Genomic DNA, 23176 nt, shown 5'->3' with positions numbered 1-23176 from the left:
AGGCCATATTTTCACACGATTTTTCAAAAATAGCAGACCCATGAGCTTGTAGATCTCCAATTTTCTTCAGTCATTTGGATTCTGGAGATGCCAGCATTTCTTCTGTTTAAGCCTAAGCGAATGAGCCAATGTAGTCCATCCTACAAGCTCTCAATGCGTCGAGAGCTTGTAGAATAGACTACTTTTGCTTACTTTAAGATAAGAGCATTTGAAGTGGTCAGACTAGCATTATGTGCAGAAACATCTTCCATAAAACCCTAATAATCGTCTCGGATATTTCATATAAACGCAAACCTTAAAGCCTCAGTCTGTGATTTCTTCACCTGATTGGCAGTATGTATAACGGCAGGAACAATATCACTAAAACATCATCATTTCATTGACATACTGTCAGGGGGTTGACACTTAACAGTTGCCCGACTGCCTGTGGCAAGTAAATAAAATGGCTGGCCATGGAAACAGCCCTGAGGAACTCCACGAAATACGGTTTTAAGTGGTTTTGTCAATACTTTTATTTTTCCATTATCAACACTGACTCACTCAACAACATGCCAAACATTATTTTGGTTCCACTAGCACAGGGGTTTTAATATCAATGGGACCCCCCCAAGTAACTCTTGACTTATAGACCTAAAGGCTCATACATACTCCAGTTTTAGGTGAGAAGTTATCAAATGATGCCTCTGTCCTGGTATAAGTCTGGGTAATGTTGTAGTTTTCTAACCTTTATAAAACTACTACAACCACGGTGATAAGCTGTCGCCTCAAACTGCACTCTGAATATCCCTTAAGGAGGGTCCCTTTGAGAGCCAGTGGCGGCAGTTGCCCTAACGTTCAGCCATTGATGAACAAATCACTGAAATCATTCCATGCTTTTTCACACATTAAATCACCCTTTATCCACACAGCGTTCTATATTAATGGCATGTAATTCCAACTAGAAAGGATTTGGTTTTGGGACTCAGGGAAAAAAAACACTATCGTTTGTTTTTGTCTCTAAATGATAATCCAAGCGGCTAGTAGATTAGTTTACTGCCCTGCTTTCAAGTGTGAATGGTATAAGAAATGTTTTATGCTCCTGTAAATAAATAGGTCAAGAGTGTTCTTAGTTGCAGTTGGGTTCAGTGGTTTCTGCCAGAACTATATTCCAAGGAAGAACAACTGAATAGTTATACGTTTATAGTAACTTTCTAAGGAGCGCAGCATACTAATGTGAGCATTTTTAGTGTCATTTAACTTTGATGTTTAAATGTTTGCTTTTTCCATATGCCACATAATGTTTTTATCTGTCAGAATAAATAATATTCCATAATCCATTGGAAAGTATGGCTCAGTCATTTCATTGTTGCCGTCGTTCGTTGCTAATTATAATAACGACGTGTGAATGAGAACAGGTTTTTAGGTGTTTTTAAGACACTATTATATAGGAGTCACTAAAAGGCCATTCTGAGTGTTCCACTGAAAAGAAATAGGCCATCTTTTACAGAGTTGTGCCATGTGTGTATCTTATACAGTAAAGGTCCATGTGTGTATCTTATACAGTAAAGGTCCATGTGTGTATCTTATACAGTAAAGGTCCATGTGTGTATCTTATACAGTAAAGGTCCATTTGTGTATCTTATACAGTAAAGGTCCATGTGTGTATCTTATACAGTAAAGGTCCATGTGTGTATCTTATACAGTAAAGGTCCATGTGTGTATCTTATACAGTAAAGGTCCATGTGTGTATCTTATACAGTAAAGGTCCATGTGTGTATCTTATACAGTAAAGGTCCCTGGCAATCCATTTAGGATTTTTAGCTGCGTTTTTCTGTCTGTTTTCCGAAAAACGCGCCCAGTGTGCAACCACTTTAACAGTACATCGTGTGTTACTATCTACATGGCTACTGGCAAGTAGTTCCCAGGTCGAGACCCCAAACTAATTATTATTTTATTTATGGAATTTCTTAGTTTTTTTTTTTAAATGTATACAATTATAACTATATATATATATATATATATATATTATTTTTTTACTCAAGTCGTTACGCATAAAAATGTGTCGGTGACCCACAAATGGCTCCCGAGTCCGACCCAGTGTTTGTGGAAACAACAGTGGTTTAGACTCTAAACTAAACCACTGTTGTTTTCCCAAACACTGGGTCGACTAGTTGCTTAAAGCCTTACTCTAAACTTTAGAGTCGGGCTTTAAGCAGACTAGTCGACTAGTAAATCCACTAGTCGACCTTGTTGTTAGCCTACTAGTAGTTGATAAGAAAGGGAAAAAAAAATCCGGATTTTGTAGGCCTCAAGATCAGGTAGATTATAGTTATACCACCAATGTACACAGTTTTTAAATGTACAAATATTTATTTCCAAAAAAATTTTTTTTACACAATAGGTAGTTGAACAACTAGTCGACTAGTAAACTAGTCCACTAGTAAAGTTACTAGAAGTGAATGCCTTATCTTAGAGCAGAGTGGGAGATTAGTCCACATAGTGAATGTGCTCCCTCTACTGTTAGAGGGCCTACATGCACAAAAAGTGTTATAATATGGCATATTACTCATATTTATAGTCAGTATTTGACCTGCTAAACCTGCCCCATCCCTACTTTACATTTACACATACTCAAGGCTGTGATGCCGGGAGTGGAAGAAGATCCAACCTGGTTAAACTCAACCTCAAGCTCCCTGTAAACAAATACAAGGAATACTTAACAGTATGTCATCTTGAATATAATGGTACAGTTGAAGGGCTTCCAGAGCATTTGCGCAAATATATCTGGTTTTGAATGCTAGACGACCTAACGGTACATAAACACTTTCCACATAAAATACCATTCACACCGAGCACTCTATAACTATTAAAACGTTCTGTCAAGTGAATGACCAAGTGCACACCAACTAAAAACAAATACAATTATGATATAGTTATTGCAACGAAGCCAGCTCAACGTATTTGTAGATTTTGTAGTAGCTACAAATGTCCGATGTATCTTTGTACCTCCATGTTGCTGTCTTCCATTGAAAATGAAAGGTAGACGTGTGTGAACACAGCATAATATTGGAGAGAATCAACCAGGTTAAAAGTGGACTGGTGCTTCAAAGACCTGTGGGAGTGGAATACTAATAGTCCTTCATAATAGTTATAGTGCTCGGTGTGAACGGACCTTAAATACGTATATTTAAAATGCAGATGATATTGTTGTCTAGATACAGTATGTGGTACTATGTGGAAAGTTGTCCCATATCTTCAAGCTCACTATGTGTCTCATTGCAATGTGTGTAGAGTGTCTATTTTTTTAATTTTAGTTTAAAAGATAAAACATTTTCACCTATTATGACATGGCCAAAATATGGACGCCAGGTTAAAGGTGTTTAAAGTGTCCTCTGTTTAAAAACCTTTCTCGAATACTTGCGGGAAATGTCCTCTATTCTGCTAGCATTGTTCATTGTGTACAGAACATACCATTTATACAAACTTAACATCACACTTTTCAAATTACATTTTCAGTGCGATTATGGTAACTTCAGAACTCAATTACTTTGTTTCGTTTGCAGATAAAACATGAAACAAACCATGCTCACAATAGACAAAATGTCCAAAACTATTTCCAAAAACATCATATTTATCCAAATCAGAGAAATGATAGTTCTATTATGTTTTTTTAAATAAATGGTGTGAGCATTGAAAGCCAAATGATGTGACACATCATGCAATAAAACCACCGAATACTATCGGCACACTCATGGAACATGAAGGCGATTTATATATATTTTGTTTTATATTTCGAAATGGGCAATCCACAAGCTCACAATTTTCACAGAAAATCTACTTCTGACATTTATCTTGATTGTTCTCGACACTTCCCTCACCGACATCACTCATATATTAACTGTTAAACACACATACAGTCTAGCCAAAATGCAGATTCATACCTTTTGATTCAATTGAATTGTACAGCTTGGCGATGTGTCTGCAGTGCAGTAACTTGTCATTGTGTGTGTGTGTGTGTGTGTGTGTGTGTGTGTGTGTGTGTGTGTGTGTGTGTGTGTGTGTGTGTGTGTGTGTGTGTGTGTGTGTGTGTGTGTGTGTGAAACTGTGAATCCAAGTTTAGAAGCATCTTCCATAAACATATATGGTCTCAGAAATGTCATAAAAGCAAAGAGGTTAATGCCTCAAATCTGTGATTTATTCAACTGGTTCGCTGTTAGCAGCAACAGTAGGTTTTTAATATAATGATCATACCTAAACATCTTGATTACATTTTCAGTCATGAGATTTTATTTTGCTTTATTCTCTCTCTGTGTGTGTGTGTGTGTGTGTGTGTGTGTGTGTGTGTGTGTGTGTGTGTGTCGCGTGTTTGGTGTGTGTGTGTGTGTGTGTGCAGAGCACAGCGGTACAGAAGGAGGATGAGGATGCTGACTTGGTGCTGGTCAAGGTGGAGGAGATGGAGGGCGTCACAGAAGAGGAGAACCGCTCCAGCCTCAGAATACAGGAAGGTGGGCAGCTATACAGCTTCAGTTTCCCAAACAGTGGGTCGGGATCCCTGAGTGGGTTGCGGACACATGGTTATGCGTCCGCTTCGTTTTTAGTTCCCTACATTTGGATTTTAATTATTATTATTTCAAAACATATTAAAACATTCCCAAAAAGGCTTAACTTTTCACGAATTAGCAAAATACAATGATTGTTTATTTTTCCAGTCATGTCGTGAACAAATGAAAGAAATTCCATGAATGAACACATTTTTAAGAAGGGGTGAAAATAGATCGGCTATTTTCACTAGTTTGGGTCCCGGGCAAATTTAAAATTCTATTCTAACCGGTATAGCACTTTTCAAAGGCTGAAAAGTGCTATACAGTGTGTACTTGCTTCTCCCACCTTATAATGGTCACTTAATTTGGTTTGGTTCATTTACTAGAAAACAAACTTGAAGGAATTCCTCCACCTCCAGAATGACTTATTTTCTATCGATCACTCACCACGTGTAGCCTTGAAACACATCACCTGTAGACTGTGCATACAGGGGCTCCATTTTCGTCACCGCTAAACCCCTTATCCCTAAACTTCTTTGCCTTTTTTACTATTTTGAAAAACATTTTTGAATAGTTAAAATAGCCAATCTACATTGACATGCTGTGAGCTTGTAGACTGGCCATTTTAACTATTCAAAAATGTTTTGTAAAATAGTAAAAAAAGGCAAAGAAGTTTAGGGATAAGGGGTTTAGCGGTGTCCAGTCAGTAAGCTCAGTACATCCAGATCACTATTGTAAGTTACTATTATTGTTTTGCTGTTAATCCTGAACCCTTTTTTTGAGTATTTTCTTCTCCATGAACAAAAAAAGAAAACGCCCTTAGGGCTCTATACTCGTAACTTATCTGTTTACGGCTACATTATTATAATCTCTTCTCTGGAAAAAGCTCACAACTCGTCACAAACGTGATGCGTCGCAAGCTTGTCAATTTGCCGATTTTCCAACAATACGTATGCTTGGGTTTTAGTGCTTACGTCTAAATGGTGGACTTAAAGGGATGTTCCACTTCCAAACATTGATTTGAAAACACCCATCCTTTGTTCTAGTGACTGATATTGTCCTTCTAATGCGTGATTTTTCCATTACTTTTTTTCCCCATTTATTTTCAATATATGTTTGTTTGTTTCATTTGAGAGTGAAGTCTCCCTTTAACCCTGTTGCTTCCTGTGCTCTTGTGTAAGGATTAGTGGAGTCCAGTACAGATGACTACAGAGCCGTGCTGCCGTTTGAGGACGACGCGCAAAATCCCACCAATCGCCTTTCAGATCTCCAGGAGTCTGGCCAGAGCTTCTCAGAGGTCAGCTATGGCCATTCGTCACTGTGGACCAATGGGGGGGATGATAGCTATTGCCATGACAACAGCATGCCGGGGCCGTCCTCACACCGCGCGCCCCCCCTCTCGTACCCGCCCAGCGCGCTCTTAGTGGTGGAGCCCGGCGGTTCCGGGAGGGGATTGGCCACCGAGGGCGGCGATGGATTCCAGTCTGCGTCGTCGTCCTCGGCGTCGTTCGATCAGGCCGGCGTTATCGACCTGTCGGACGAGTCGAGTCCCGTAGGGGTCGAGGGTCAAACGCAGGCGGGACCATCGGAGCACTTCCGGGCCCAAAGGCAGGGTCAGAGCGGCTTTGCCTCTGGCGGCGGCGGCGGCGCCAAGGGGAAACAGAAAGTGGCGCGCAAGAGAGAATGCATCTGCCCGTTCTGCGGGAAAGGGTTCAGCTCGCCGGCCAACCTGGAGTCCCATCTCAGGACCCACACGGGAGAGCGGCCCTACGGCTGCAACATCTGCGGCAAGAAGTTCACCCAGTTCTGGAACCTGAAAATCCACCGCAACATCCACACGGGGGAGCGGCCCTACCAGTGCCCCATCTGCCCCGAGAGGTTCTCGGACCCCAGCAACCTGAAAAAGCATCAGAAGCGACATCACACTGACGGGTCACAGACATGAAGGCCTGAGTTTGTACCGCACTCGGTTTAGTGTCACACACTGAAAATAGCCCATCTACAAGCTCACGGCGCTTTGCTGCCGCGCCGTGAGCTTATAGATGGGCTATTCTTTGGTGAACGATGCCGTTTTAGGTTGTAATGTCTCTCATTTCAAGCTACGTCACTCAGCGGTGTCCTTGCTGGAGAGAACAGACTCAACGGGTTTGTTAGTTTGAAGATCTGTTCTTTCCAGCAGGCGACACCGTTGGGAGATGGCTTATGCATAAGCATTGAGCTCAAGGGGGGCTATGTCAAAGGATGACAAGGGGGGTGTGGGTCCTGAGATGGAGCTCCAGGTTGGCTGGGGAGCTGAACCCTTTCATCATTAAACCAAATTGAAGACTTTCCCCCTTTTTTTTTTACTTTGAGTCCTCGGATGTCCCCCTTTTTTATCTGATGTTTTGTCCCGACTGGTCCAGGAGCACTTTCTGTCTCCGGTGAGCACCTGCTTGTATCTTTGTCTCTGGGCTATATCAAAAGTCTGACTTGAGATCAGATTCATACGAGGTTTCCACTGGACACACACTGGTCTGATTAACCCATTCTGACCTGAGATCAGATTTTAAAAATGTCAGTCGTTCTTTGATTTTTCAAAAATAGCAGACCTACAAGCTCGTAGCGTGCCACTCGGTGGCGCGCTATGAGCTTGTAGATCTGCTATTTTTCAATAGCTAAAGCACGACATGATGCTAACACCAAAATGGGTTCCCGTTCAGAATGGGTTAATGTAATTATACCTGAAAGGCCATCCTGTTTTCTTTTATTTTCTTTTTGTTTTACCTGGCCCCTATATTTTTGGATCATTTGGACCACAAACAAAGAAAGGGTGGGTGTAAAAAACGATTTTATACTATACACGTTAGACTTTAAACTTTTGGAATGTGTCCATTCGGTCGCACGCTGAATGTTTTGCATCCGGAGGAGTAATCTTTATTTTATTTTGCACTTATTTTTTTTAGTCTTTACAACTAGGGACCCACTGTAATAATGGTTTGAGATAATAAGCCTGTATTTGACAAAACAAAAAACCCGGCATAATCTTTATTGAAACGATCAAAGGTCGAAAAGACGCCCAACCTTTTGTGGTCCAAATGTTGGACAGTATCAACTCAGTATTGGTCATAAAAAGATCCTGGGTTTGAGGCAGAGGAACACAGCTTATAGACTGCTGCTAAAATATGCAATAAGAAAATACTAGCTTCCTGGGGCCTATAATCACAGAACTAATATTTTTGATTGTGTTCAGTAAGTAACTTAAATTATGTCCTCAAATACCTGTATGGAGAAGCATTGTATGTCACTCCCCGGGAGCCACTTTATGGCCCATAATTGTCCACTGAAAAGTGAATTTGATCAAACTTGTCAAACAACCACACGGGTTCAGTCCATACATCCGAACAAAACAACAAGCATGTACTACAACATAACCATAGGGGATATCGTCTCTGTCAGGTGGAAACTAAATATGTCCAAAACTGTTCGGGATTCAAATTTAAAAACATTAAAAACTAGCCGATCGACAAGCAGAGACGCGTTTCGAGCTTGTAGATCTGCTACTTTTGATACTTTTGTGTGACGCCTTAGTATGATCAAGTTGGGCATTCATTTATGAGAACATTTTTTTACATTTTTAACATTTTTTTAAACTTATAAATATGGAGATAAGTGGTTTCAGTGGTTTTCTGACAGAAACGATATATCATAGTTAACAACCACACCTGGCATCTATCAAGGTATACGTCTCTACAAGTAAAAAGTCATAGCCCAACAAAATGACCTCAGCCCCAAAGAACAGATCAAGGACACCTCAGTCCCACCGTGTGTTTTGATCCTAAATGACTTTGCTCAGCAGAATGCACTGAAAACGGAACCACCACCATTATGGCCCTCATTTATCAACGCGGTGTACACCCGGTGTACACCACTTTGATAAATGAGGGCCTATGGGTCTCAATGTTTAGAATGAATCCCAACAATTGGCCCAATGACCGAGTGATCAAATGTTTAGAATTAATCCCAACGAATTGATCAAATGACTCATTGGGAACAGAACCGGTACTTTGTAGTTTATACTGTGGAGAATGTCCTCAGTGAAATCCCAAAGCAAGACTGTCACTGTACAAAAACATGCCTTTCAACTGTAAAGGAGCAGACATGGTTTCAGGAAATGATGGGTAAAGCACCCTGTATGCAGATTTGTGTATATTATTATTATTATTATTATTTCAATCTTTCAATGTTCTTCCAGTGAAGCTTATGGATGGAAAGCAATGGGTTTGTTAAAATTGAGCAAGACATTTAGCATTTTCGTTTTATCATTATTTTTGTATCCGCCTACAATTTTTATTTTAATTTTTTATGCGTGTTGGTTAAGTGTGAAAATACTGTGTGAAATATTGTAGATTTTTGTTACATGAGACTAGCTTTTTTATTGTGTCACAATTTGGTCAAAAGAATCTGCTTGATGTCCAAATCCTTTGATTAAAAATATTTTAAAACTGAATTTGTGGTCTTCGTTATTATAATTTGTATAGCATTATTTAGGATTAGTAGGTGTAGTAGTTGGTACTCAAGGATAGAAGGCAGTGAACTTACAAAATTGTGACACAGTAGTCTCATAACAGAAGCACTAATTCACATAGCCTGCACCTCACACACACCTGCCATGAAGTATAACCCATTTTGGTGTTAGCATTATGTTATGCTTTAGCTATTGAAAAATAGCAGATCTACAAGCTCATAGGTCTGCTATTTTTTGAAAAATCGAAGAACGACTGACATAGAAACAGCTTTTTCAGAAAACTGTCAGGATGTAGAAGACGTTTTTAGAATCTGATCTCATGTCAAAATGGGATAAAAGATGATGCTTTTGAACAGCAGGAAAGGATATGTTCCTTCTTCTATAGTCTGTCAGCTGTGTCTCCAGTTATGCCTAAATGTAATACTCAATTTCATTGATTTAATGCTTTAATGTGCGACAATAGCCGATCCACAACTTCACGTGGGCGTCGCATTTGAGATGTGAGCTCATAGATCTGCTTCTTTTTTCCTCCCTGCAGTGCCCACATAAATTTAGCATAAGTTATTCACATAAACATCAATACCCCTGGAGTAGCAGTTTAGGCGTGGGGCGGCTGGTTTAAATAGTTAAATAATATTGTTGCTGTCGGGAGGAAGGAAACCACCTAACTCCATTTTTGAGGTTTTTGATTTTCTTAATAGATATTTGCTTAAATCAGTGCTATTGAACACCCTTTAACGTCTGTGTGTTTCGAAAATATTGAACAAATGAAAAGTAGTAAAAAGCGATTCGGAACAAAACCTCTTAATCAAACTGTCTGCTAAAGCAACTAACTCCACCACCTCTCCCCCTCTCATGCAAGTCATTGACGATATATAAAGTCACAACACCAACTTTGATGAGGCAGTAAAGTATGATATATCATAATACAGATACAGGAGTGTGATGGTTTTGGGATGTATGCACCTGTGCTCATCAATTGAACACAGATGGGATTTACACACACATGACAATGGAGCAGGTTTCCAGGTAGACATGCACACCCACCACAGCAGGTCAAATAGCTATTGGGGTGAATACTAGATCAGATCATACGTCACAGTGGCAGCCAAAACAAGCATGTTTGACGGTCCTAGAAATGCTTTGACATATTTTGAGGGGCAGGTGCTCCAGTGAAACAAAAAAGTGCACCTTGCGCGGTGCATGGTACCGCCAGCTGCCTTGCAGCCTTAATGGTGTGTGACATTTATATATTTTGGGGCATAAATCATATATTTGAAGCTTTTAATCCAGAATTCATCATTGACACCATGGGCCACATACTGTACACTGTACAAAACAAAGAAAATTAACAACCTGTGCCCTCATAAGGGCAGGTGCTTTAGACCAGTGGTTCCCAAACTTTTTCATGTCAAGGACCCCCAAATTGACACTCATCAGCCCGCGGACCCCCATTAGAAAAGATATGCCAGGGACCCCCATAAGAGAAGATTTTTACGGCTCTAGCAGTGATTCACAACCTGTTTATTTTCAAGGACCCCCAGTTTGACATCCATTAGTCTAGTCTATCTCTGAGACCCTCAATTTATATTGTAAAATGAATGTTAATTTAACTCTTGAGAGTGTGCAACATGGAATAACGGGTCCATTTGGTTCCATTTGTACACTCAGAGTTACAGACCCATAACGGTCCATTTGGTTACAAACTATCATTTAGCTGGGGACCCCCTGGAACTCCGTCAAGGACCCCTGGGGGGTCCCCGGACCCCACTTTGGGAACCACTGCTTTAGAAGTACATCTAACCTAAAACTCATCAATAATTTTCTGGCAAAGCAAATTATTAGATTCTTATTACAATTGTGGCCCGCAAAAGGCAAGGCTTCTTGTGGACATGGGGATATGGGGCTAAAATCAACAAAAAGACAAAAATCAGTTGTGCTCATCTCCTCTCCCTCTCCTCATCTGTTAACACAGTCTGCGGTGCCAGAGGCCGAGCCAATGCTAACGGACGACTCCTGCAGCATCATCTCTGTCCAGACGAGGGCGCCAGACGCCAACAACACACCGGCCCACAACTCCTCCAGCCCACATCATCACCAGCAACCACACAACAACAACAGAACCGGCGGCAACAGCGGCTCGCTCAGTTCAGATTACTCTCTGTTTGAACTGGAGACTTTCTTCACGCGCTGGGCCCCCGACAGGGACTCGGCGTCGCCCTCCGGCGGCCATCACGCGGACGTCTCCTTCGACAGCGCGGCGGAGCAGGAACACGACGGGGTCATCATCGTGGAGCCAGAGGAGGAGGAGTCCGATGATGACCCCTCGCTCCTGATGCAGCCGCCACAAGCTTCCTCCTCCTCGTCGACCGCCAGGATGGCCGGGGGCGGGGTAGAAGGAGGCCAGAGTTTCGCCTCCTCTCTGCAGCGGTCCAGAGTTCATACTCAGGGAACTGTTCCACAAGGTACACCAGAACAGAAGTGAAGGATAATCACCTCATCAATTATAACACTCTCCTACCAGAGTTGTCTCTTCTGGTCTCCTTAATCATTTTTCATAATAGGCTAAGAAAAAAAGAACTAAACAAATTTATAGATTTCTGTTAATGAATTTGCTGCTATCGATTGATTGATTGATTGAATACTTTATTAGTCAGAAATGTAAACTGCACGAGATACAGTCGGACATTTAGGCTAAAACGATTACAAACCAAAAAAAGGTCCTTGGGGACTTGTTTCCATTGATTATGAAAATGTATTGACTTGATCGTGTCCAATGCAGGACAGGGATATCCAAAACCAGCTCCAGATCTAGGCATTTCCCTTTAAAACACTTCTGGGGTAACTTTAACATCTTCTCAGGCTTTTGTGTGCACCTCGTACAGTTTTCAAAGTAGCTGGTTTCAATATTTAGATATTTATCAGACACACACACACACACGCCTCTTTTATAATCCCATTGAAGTTAAAACTCAATTTTAACCATGTTCGACTCATTGAAACCACACGTCCCTGGTTCTGGTGTGAGTCCGGTTTGAAGTTAAATGAGCTTAAATAGGGGATCGTGTCTGATCTAATAAATATCTAAATATTAAATTGAGCAACTTAAAACTTGTCTGTGGTGTACACAAAAGCCCAGGTTCCTACTGTATGTATGGGAGTCACGTGGTTATCAACTCGCTCCTCCGCCCCTTCCCCCCGATGTGGAGGTTGAACGCGAGGTAGCATGTGACTCCCATTGAAACTAATTGTAACCTGGCCCGGGCTGGCCTAGTGGTCCGGGCACTGCGTGTCGCGGGTTGGACTCCTGATCCCGACGACCTTTGCTGCGTGTCACCTCCCCCTCCCTTCTTTCTCCCGCCATTTACTGTCAGCTGCCTCTATAGAGCGTCGCAGTCCCGCCCCCTTTCAGAACAACGAGTGGCCCAGGAAATGAATCCCAATGCATTTTTCCCATAGGCATTTCAAAACGTATTTATTTAAAGACCTTTTAAGCGTCGTACGAAGCCAACTCTTGTCGTGATAAATCATGACAACACACACAATATTTTGGACCAAACAAATAATTACAAAGAAGAAAAACAACAAAAAAAGTGTTGTAACCTGCCGTTTTTTTCTACTTTCTAATTCTTTGTTTGGCCCAAAAAATTGTGTTTGTTGTCATGATTTGTCACGACAAGAGATGGCTTTGTCCGCGGCGTAAACGTCTTTAAATAAATACTTTCTGAAAAGTCTATGAGGAAAATGAACGGGGATTTCTTTTCTGGGTCTCTCGAGGGGGTGGGACTGCAACTCTCTATTGTACGCTATCAAATAAAGGCAGAAAAAGGCCCAAAAATATCTTTAAAAAATAATATTAAATTAATAATATTTAACCTGAAGTTCCTCCGCTCCATCCCAAGCGGCTCCGACACATTGTCGTGCGCTCGTTGTTGTTGCTGTTTCTCGACGCGCAACGAAGAATGAACCAGCCTTAACGTTTGCACCTGCCTGCCTTACCACCACTGTCACCAGGGTCATCATCATCGCCTGCATCGGGGCCTGTGAAGATGCAGGCTTCTCCCTCTCAGCTCCCCTGGAGCCGAGCGGCGTCCATGATGAGATCCTCGTCGCAGAGCCACTCCCTGCTACAGCATCGGCGCTACGCCAACAACAGGATCATCCCGCGGCAGATGCGCGACATCCACTCCCCGCACATCACCCTGAGCGTCGGCAACGCGGACGGCGGTGGCGGCTCGAGTCTCACCGCGGCCGGTAGGACCGAGGGGTCGGCGATATGGTGATACATATCGTATCGGGATACCATATTCAGAGATATCATGTCGTGCTACAGTGAATGCACATTCTATGATTTGCAGTTATATGTTGTTAATGTATACTTTTGTAGAACGACGGTTTCGTTAGCCAAAATGAATGATTGAAGTATTTTGGTGTAAATGTTCTGTTACTCCTTTTAGTTTTTTGTTTCTGTTACCTCGTAGGTGGTTGTACTGTTGAATAACTTGAACAATAAACCTAAAAAACGCACGAAAGAATATCGTGATAATTAGGGATGTCCCGATCAAGTTTTTTTTTTTAATGACGTGATTGGCCCCCGATTTCCAATCACCCGATCCGATCGGGTGCCAAAGCAAAAGTGGAACAACAATCAAGATAAATCAATGTATGTACAACTCTAGCGATAATATCATGTATCGTGATACTGCTTGGAAAACAATATTGTGATATTATATTTCTCCATATCGCCCCCCCCCCCCTCTAGGTAGGACCGTGCATCCTCAGATCAGCCTAACGGCGAGGGCCTCATCGTCCGGCACGGTCCGCGGTCTGGCCAACGACACCGCCGCTCTCATCACTCAGCAGCAGCAGCAGCGAGCCGCCACCGCCGGCCAGCTGAACGTCAGCCAGGCCCTCGCGGCCGCCGCCGCCGCCGACCGGAGGAGGAAGAGCTACGTGTGCCGCGCCTGCGGCAAGGCCTTCACAGGCCTCTCCAACCTGGAGGCGCACCAGCGCGTGCACACGGGCGAGAAGCCCTTCCGCTGCGCCACCTGCGGCAAGCGCTTCTCGGAGGCCGGCAACCTCAAGAAGCACCAGCGGGTCCACACCGGGGAGAAGCCGTACCGCTGCGAGCACTGCGGCAAGCGCTTCGCCTGGATCTGCAACCTGCGGACGCACCAGCAGTCCGCCACGGGCTGTGGCGCCGGCCAGCCTCAGCAGCCCATGGGAGGGGGAGGGGGAGGGGGAGGGGGCGTGGCTCACTTAGACCTCCAGCAGCACACCGCTGACGACCAGGACGACAGAAAGCCTGTGGTTTCTATTAGCTTGGATTCCCCGACGATGATGTCACTGGCAGGCAGGTTTCCCAACGGTCCACAGTCCAATGAGTAGACAAAAAATGGTACCACGTTTACATGCCGCCTGTCTGTCTGTGTGTTTCTGGCGACAGACACAGAGCACAACATGGTTCCATCTCTCTCTCTTGGTTGCTGCCTTGCCTTCAGGACGGTGGTGTCGCTCAGACAGGGATTATTATAGAGGTGTGTTCTGCACCTCCTGACCTCTCTTCAAAACTGACCACGGTGCATGGCTGGCCAGGTTGTAGAAATAAAACATTTTGATGTCACAATGAGTTTTCATCGTGATACCGATATACACATAGGATTACTTTCATTTGATCCAAGCCGGAACGCAAATAAATAATGCTCTGAAAATACTGTACACACGGCCCACCCACCTGACCACTCATCCACTGTGGTGACGTTCGGCTATAGTCGGAACATCTTGGAGGTGAAAGAATTTCCGGAAAGGTCGAGGTGTTTGCTTGTGTGCTCCTCAATGATGTCATTTTGATCTTATTTACCCGCCAAAAGGTTTTTACTTTGTTTGGAGATTGCTGCTGACTTTAGGTGGTGTGTGTGTGTGTGTTTGTGTGTGTGTGTGTGTGTGTGGGGCTCACCACCTATTTTATCCTATGTTACTGGATGGTGTTGCCAACTAGAACTAATCTTTAAGCTAACCGTGTCACAATGAATATAATGTTTGGCTGTTGACTGTTCATGGCCTCTTGTAGAGGCATACTGTGTGATTAAAGGTAAGTAAATTATATTTATATACGATGACTATATTTGACTACGAGTCTACGACACTACTGTGGTTTCTCACATTCTACATGAACTGGACATTACATTTCACGGACGTAATGTACCGATAGCGAACCCGTGCTCTCCCACTTACACTTGCATCATACTTTTATATTGTTGTTTTGTTTTACTACTATAAACTATTGGTGCCCATAACAAAGTAGTCCTATAAGCACTTACACATGAAGGACAGGTGTGTGTGCTAATACTTTTTTGTGTCCATGAAAGGTAGACTGTAAAAAGTGAAGAAATAAACTCTTAACACATTTTAACTTGTCTAATGTAACCTGTTTGATTATTTTCAAGTAGTAGTTTGTGTCTTCCAGTAAAATATGCATTTGGCTCCTTTCATGGCGTGATTCTGTGTGTGTGTGTGTGTGTGTGTGTGTGTGTGTGTGCAGGAAAGTCTGCAACCGATGAAAACAATGATTATTATATTTTAATTGTGGCAAAAACTACAGCAGACTTACTACTGGTCGTGTCACAGCACAGGAATGCAGTCTCACCATAGAGGGGGAGTCTCCCAGGCAGTGCACCTACTGCCCAGTCTCACGGGTGCCCACATTTCCCGGTGCACACTCTTCTTTAGTGCCCATGCAGTTTTCCCTAATGCCCAGAATGTTTTGATGCCCACCTTTCCTGTTACCCAAGGGAATACCTCCACTATGTATTTTTCTACGTAGTAGATGTGTTCTATTTGTTTATGAAGTATAGCCATTCTGATCTTAACTACCACTCCACATGCCTGGCATTGGCTGGTCATTGCATAACGCTATAGTCACCATCTCAAAGGGGGACAAATAAAATACACCAATATTTGCCAAGCCCTGCGGTGTACCAAGGTCCAAGCTTAAAGGACAACTTTAGTTTTTTTCAACCAAGGTTCATGTTTTAGGTTATTATTAGAGAAACTAAAAGATGAGTGTTATTTTTTTTTCCATTTGCTGCTTTCTTTCGTTTTAGGGATTTTAGCTGTTTTGTACAGGGGGGGCGGGGGCATTCGAGCATGGGGCTAAATATGTATTTTTTTACAAAATATTATGGAGATTTATTTTTTTATTATTTACTATAGCCCTAATAAACCCCAGGAAATTACATCTGGCCACAAATAAATCACAGGATCTACTGAATGTGAAGGTAGCCTACTGGGGGGTGTTGTTGGCCTATAACTATATGTTTTCAAGTTCACAATTTGCATGAAGGTAAGGAAGTTATATCCTTCCCATAATATGTTCCATACCCATTTTTGAGCGTTGTGCAGCCTATTATTTCATATAGGCAAGGCAAGGCAATTTTATTTATATAGCACCTTTCATACACAAGGCAATTCAAAGTGCTTTACAGAATAAAAACAAATAGGCCTACAGAGTGCAACAGTGCACTTTAAAATGAATACAGATTATAATAGATACAATTAAAATAGGATATAGGAGCATATACATTACAACAAATACTCCCACCTTTAATAGAAACACAGTTAATTTAAAGTCCAGGCAAGACCTAGCTGTTATTAGTAGACATCACTGGGATATGCAATGTTAAATAAATACGTTTTTAAATTGGACTTAAAAACAGCTATGGTTGGGGATTTCCTAATGTAACCTGGAATGTTATTCCAGGTTTGTGGTGCATAATGGTGAAATGCTGCTTCACCATGTTTTGTTCCAGCTATCGGGTGAACTATCAGTAGGCCAGCCTCAGATGACCTTCGGGGGCTCATATGGCTTCAGCATGTCTGAGATGTAGCTGGGCCCAAAGCCACAAACAGACTTATATATATATTTATATATATACTACCTAAAAGACAGTTTCTGTGGCTATGTGTGGGCCCCTGGCCTGGCCTGCACATGGACATTGGTGCATGTGTGTGTGTGTGTGTGTGTGTGTGTGTGTGTGTGTGTGTGTGTGTGTGTGTGTGTGTGTGTGTGTGTGTGTGTGTGTGTGTGTGTGTGTGTGTGTGTGTGTGTGTGTGTGTGTGTGTGTGTGTGTGTGTGTGTGTGTGTTGCTCTAGCAATGATCAGAAGATAGAGCTTCTATTATTTATTATTTTAATAATAATAATTATTATTATTTACTGCACCTTTATGTTATGTAAATATCACCAAAAGGTTTGACTTTTTGGGGAAATTATTTTAATGACAAAATTACGTGTTACATGACCACCATGACAAATCAATCATCCTGCATACTGTTCTATATTATAATTCCAAAAGAGCTCACCATTTTGTGTTAGGTAAATGTTTGAGTGGTGCTAGCCACTCCAACTACCCATGTATGTCCAAATTAGTAGTACGGCAATAGCATTGGTTGACCACCAAGTGTCACTGTTGAGCAGCCTAACACACGCACGCACACACACACACACACACACACACACACACACACACACACACACACACACACACACACACACACACACACACACACACACACACACACACACAGCACCACTCAGTTCAGACAGGCCAGATCTTTAAGGACATTTTGTCTGTTACTGCAGAAACAATTGGGCAACAAGTTGAGACGAATAACAGTCTAAGTCCACACTCATCATCCATAATGTATAAATTATGGATAAGGGGTCAGGACTCAGGATAGCTATAGGCCTTTTCGGGGAAGGGTCAGAATATTTTTTTGACTTAGACTGTTATTCGTCTCAACTGCTCCAGCAAAGTAAAATGATAACATCAATCCAGTGTGGTGCAAAGCAAATAAAGTATATGCGACTCGAGTCAAATGCCAATGCTTTTGTATAGGCTACATGTTGTACCAGACTTTTACTATGTAAATGTAACAGAGTATTTCGACATTGCGATGTTGATACTTTTACTCCCTGGTGATGACATCTGAGTTCTACTCACCATGGACAGGACAGGATCAGTGCACGTGAGACAGGGGTAGAACAGTGTGCTTATGTGACAGAAACAATGAAACTGATAGCCTATTACACAATGCTTATATATGGAATATCTTCACTCACCCATCTCACTATTTTCTCCCTTTACTTTTTCCTCTTTACACTGTTCTCTCTCTCTCTCTCTCTCTCTCTCTCTCTCTCTCTCTCTCTCTCTCTCTCCCCCTCTCTCCCCCTCCCTCTCTCTCTCTCTCTCTCCCTCTCTCTCTCTCTCTCTCTCTCTCTCTCTCTCTCTCTCTCTCTCTCTCTCCCTCTCTCTCTCTCCCTCTCTATCTCTCTCTCCCTCCAATTCAATTCAGAGGAGCTTATTGGCATGAGAAAACATACGTTTGCATAATTGCATTGCCAAAGCAAAAGTGGAACAACAATCAAGATAAATCAATGTATGTACAAATAAATATTGCATATAAATAGGAATAAAATAAAGATGTGTAAGTGAACAGCTGTAAACAGAGCTCTCTCTCTCTCTCTCTTTCACATGCACGCACGCACGCACCACACACACACACACACACACACACACACACACACACACACACACACACACACACACACACACACACACACACACACACACACACACAGGCAGAAGAAAGAAACAGTTTGGTAATTAACTAATTATAGGCTAATTATAGCCCAGTATAAAAGCCATAGGCCTACACAATACAACGCTACTGATTATAGAACTGTTATTTTCAGTACTGAAAAGTAATAGCATACATTTACTTATTATTTACTTTACTTGATTATTCTCAATTTCCAGTACTTTTTTTTTACTTACACTACATCTCAGAGGCAAATATTGTACTTTTACTCCAGTACATTTATTTGAAAACTTTAGTTACTACTTTACTTTGTAGATTTTGATTTATCATTAAACATAGGCCTACATTAACCACTACTAGCTCTATTTACATTTCGACCATTTGAAAATAGCTAATCTACAAGATCTGCTATTTTCAAATGATCTTTTTTTTATAGATTTGAAAACTTGAAATGGGACCTTAATTATGTACATAATTCATAGTACTTTTACTTTTGGTACTTTAAGTACATTTTGATGCCAATAGCCTTACTTTTGTATTGTTTTACTCAAAAGGTCTAATTCCAGACTTCTGTTGAGAATTTATAATATATTCACACTTTTATTTTAAGTAAAGAATAAAGTCGTAATAAATTAAGTAAAGTAGTATATTAAGTAATAAATAAATAAAGTAATAAAGTAAATAAGTAATACATAAATAAATAAATGTATTAATAATGTATTAATTACTTTAATGACTATTAATTTATTTAAGTAATAAATCAAGTAATACATCAAGTAAAGTAAAGTAATAAATGAAGTAAAGAAAAAACTCCAACTCCAACCACTATTTATTTTATTTTGAAAATATTTCTTCGCCGGAAGTGTGTTGCTGGTGGTATTGACGGCAGCGGGTTTACTGGTTACTGGTCCAGCTGCTGTGCTGTGCTGTGTGTGTCACTGGAATAAATACACTCTGTGGAATAACAAATCTAATCTGCAACATCTGGATCGATTATTCACACCGCAGCAAGGTAAACAAATATATATATCCATGTCAAACTTTTAAGACTGGGCTGTTGTGTTGTGGCGTGCTTAATGCAGTTGCAGGGAAGGGTGGAAATTAAGTCTAGATTTTTTTACTCGCAATAAACTGCGCAATATTCAATTGCTCTTCTTACAAGTCCGCCGGGGTTTCATTTATTTTGTAGTTTTGATCCAAGCATGGTTGCAGGACCGGTTTGTGTGCTGGGGGGAGGGGGGGGGGGGGGGGGGTCTGGACTCAGTGGACTGACTGCATGCATATCGGGGGGTCCAGGCAGGCAACCGCGTTGCGTGCAAAAACTGTGTGGAATGGAGGGTGTGAGTCGTGTGTGTGTGTGTGTGTGTGTGTGTGTGTGTGTGTGTGTGTGTGTGTGTGTGTGTGTGTGTGTGCGTGCGTCTGCTCGAGTGTGTGCGTCTAAACTGGACGGATCTCATCTCATGGTGGTGGTCTCTCTCTCTCTCTTCACTTCTTCTTCGTCCCAATGTGTGTTGTTGTATATCCCTGCTCAGATGAGAAGATCCACTAGTGTAAACTAGGCGTTCTCCCGTCCATGTGAATGAAAAAGCAACGGGCGGGCGGGCACAGTGCTGTGGCATTCGGCCCGGACTGGAGGCACACCGCCCGGGCGTGTCTCTTCTCTCTTCGTTCCTTCTATCCTTTGTTATTTAGTTATGTGTCCTGAGATGCCGCCGTGCATGGGGAAGGAACCGCCCTCTTTTATGATTGCAGGCAGGCCAGGCAGGCAGGCAGGCAGGGGGCCCTACCTACTGGAGGCGATTCCTATTATTATTGTGAATAAGAAATGTAAGAAGGAGGAGAGGAGAGGCAAGAAGGAGCCATGATAATAACTCGGCGTTTCCTAATGTGCTGAGTTGTGCTGCTTACTTAGTGCCGGGGGTGGAAACACACACACACGTACACACAGGCGTGTTTGTTTTTTAATCACAGGCAACACGGTGCAGAGGATGGTGTGTTTCACCCATTGTTTTCAACAGGTAGGCTGCAGTAAAAAATGCCATGTCAGTAAAGCAAAGCTGTGAGCCACCCAGGCTGTTGAATTTGTGAAATATTTACATATTTTCGTATATACAATATTACTGATATAGATTACTAACAATTGTTAATATATATATATATATTTTTTAGTCTTAATATGTTTGGTTTCTTTAGGCTTATTATTATTATTAATATTATTATTAATATTATTATTATTAGGACTACTGTATCGGCTACAATGACAAAATAATCAGCTCATTCATTGATGTATATTCATATATTACATAAATAATATATGGTTATTGGTTCTGTTTTATGATAGTGCTTTCCTGTTATTCCTGTGTAATCTATATAGACATAGTGGTTGTGGTTGTATATATCAAACTGCATTGACCTCACCACATTGTAAGTGCAGCCTTCAGCACTGCTCCTGAATATTTCAAAAAAGGGCTTTCTTTTAAGATGAGCAAACAAACGCCTGTCCTAGTCAGTCCTACTAGTCCAATGTCTAGGTCTAGTGCAGGTGCCAATGTATTCTTTACTCCTATAGCAAAAAGCTAAAAACACACCCATTGTTTTAAGGGAACCCCTTTTGGTGTTAGCATTATGTTATGCTTTAGCTATTGAAAAATAGCAGATCTACAAGCTTGTAGGTCTGCTATTTTTTTTTTAATCGAAGAACGAAAACTGTCAGGATGTAGAAGACATTTTTTGAATCTGATCTCGGGTCAAAATGGGTTAAGTTTAGTGGTTCTCAAACCTTTTCATTTCATTTGTACCCCCAGACAAGGAATTCAGAGTTTTTCCCTGGTACAACGTCTTTAGTCTAAAACATGGCATTTTTAAGTGGCAGCCTCTAAAGGCTCTTGGGATATTGTAGCGTTCACCCCTATTTGATGTCCCAGGCTAGACTACTAGACTCTGCTGTCTTGCCCAATAAAGAGCTGTGTGATGGGCTGGCATTTGGCAAGGGAGGCCCAGCCCCATCTCACCCAAGCAATTTGCAATTCCGTGCATACACCCCTAGAAAACCCCCAAATCCTTACATATTATACTACTACTGTGTTTTATTTTTTCAAATACGTTTTTGTATTAATAACACGTTATAAATTCTCCCAATGTATGAACGCATGGACCATTGTAAAACGCTTTGAGTAAGCACGTAGTATATAATTTTATAAAGCATATCAAAGGCTAAGCGATATAAAAATGCAATCCAGTATTATTATAAATTATTGTACTACATTATGTTTCTTCCCTTTTTAATGAAAAACAAGAAGAAGAAAGGAAAGAAAAAACAGATAAAAAGAAAACCCTCAATCCCTTCCACCCATTTAGGCCTGACCTCGAAATTTAAAGAAAATCTTCTAAATACTCCAGTTTTCTGAAATAAATATTTTCATGATTTTTGAAAAATAGCAGACCTACAAGCTTGTAGAGCTTGTAGATCTGCTATTTTTCAATAGCTAAATTCCCCCCCAAAATGGGTTAATAAAATAGTAAGATGATGAAATACTGTCATGGAAGACATCTGAAATGATGACTACTTCTACTCAAATGCAAGTGCTTCTACTCAAGTAACGGTCAAGGGGCAGCCATACTTTATCAAATTGTCTCGCTTTGCTTTTCAAGAAGTACCTTATTCTGTCAAGGTGAAGTGTAGTATAGTCATTTCTTTTAGCCTATGTTTAAATGCAGGAGCCGCCTCCGATTTCCAGTGGGTCACATCTTTTTCTGTAATCGGACCATAATATGGTCTCATATTATGAGAGGAGTTGTTTCTAAATGCTGTGCTCTCGTCAACATAGAAATGGAGTCTGACAAACCCAGAATAATTAGTACAGGATCGGGGTCAATATGAATATTCAAAATATCAAAGAATGTCTCAGATATCTTTAATAAAATATCTCTGTATCCGAGTGCAAAGGGCAAAGCTGTGAAGAAGATTTGCATCTATTGCATTACATTTGTCACAGACAAACTGTGAAGAAATATCTGGGAATATCTTATGTACTTTTGATTTGGAATAATGGAGTCTAATGTATGACTCGAAACTGAATAAGGCAATGTCTGGAGTTGATAGAGCAAGACTGTCTTCCCAGAGCTCATCTGAAATGTGAGTCCCCAACTAATTTTGCCATGTCAACTTAATTGCTGATGTATACTACTGTTTTGACCGCAACGGAGGCGTGGATTTATTGTATTGTATGTACGGAATTGCCAATCCGTGCCATTTCACCGTGTTTAGGTGAGATCGGGTTTGACATTATTTACGATTCTGTGCTATCGGGTTAAATCTCGCACGGGGCAGAGTCGGCTCTACCGAACATCGCAACGTTCGACACGGCAATGTGCACACTTTAGCGCGCTGAGTGGTGTCTCTCGAGTCTCGTGGCTCAAGTTCGGTAGAGAGGGCGCCCCTCCGTCACGGTCTCTCATACAGTCATATCATTATGTACAGCTTTTTGTGTATGTATGGAAATGCCAATCCGTGCTATTTCACCATGTTTGGGCGAGGGCTACTAGACTCTTGG

The 23176-nt window shown here is 41.5% G+C and overlaps 2 protein-coding genes across 4 annotated transcripts in view; both read left to right on the top strand.

Moving 5' to 3' along the window:
* The window catches only part of LOC310859025 (uncharacterized protein), a 29844-nt gene extending 14458 nt beyond the window's left edge, over positions 1-15386 (top strand). The window contains exons 5-9 of one of the 2 annotated variants that reach the window (XM_083765376.1): positions 4373-4484; positions 5708-5817; positions 11000-11489; positions 13039-13278; positions 13787-15386. In XM_083765376.1, the coding sequence (XP_083621502.1) occupies positions 4373-4484; positions 5708-5817; positions 11000-11489; positions 13039-13278; positions 13787-14412 (1578 nt within the window). In that variant the 3' untranslated portion in view covers positions 14413-15386. Of the gene's footprint in view, positions 1-4372; positions 4485-5701; positions 5818-10999; positions 11490-13038; positions 13279-13786 lie in introns of both variants that reach the window. The other variant, XM_083765375.1, reaches the window with a different exon arrangement.
* Positions 15387-19497: 4111 nt separating this feature from the next.
* The window catches only part of LOC310859034 (uncharacterized protein), a 48583-nt gene continuing 44904 nt past the window's right edge, over positions 19498-23176 (top strand). The window contains exon 1 of one of the 2 annotated variants that reach the window (XM_083765388.1): positions 19498-19635. Coding sequence is in view for 1 of the 2 variants with exons in the window: in XM_083765387.1 (XP_083621513.1) it covers positions 20612-20641 (30 nt within the window). In the remaining variant the exon portion in view is untranslated. Of the gene's footprint in view, positions 19636-20466; positions 20642-23176 lie in introns of those variants that run through there. The other variant, XM_083765387.1, reaches the window with a different exon arrangement.

This window comes from Protomyctophum parallelum (genome assembly GCF_964188405.1).
Source record: "Protomyctophum parallelum genome assembly, chromosome: 5".
Taxonomy (NCBI): Eukaryota; Metazoa; Chordata; class Actinopteri; order Myctophiformes; family Myctophidae; genus Protomyctophum; species Protomyctophum parallelum.
Note: the sequence above shows the minus strand (reverse complement) of the source record. Positions and strands in the feature narration are given on the sequence as shown.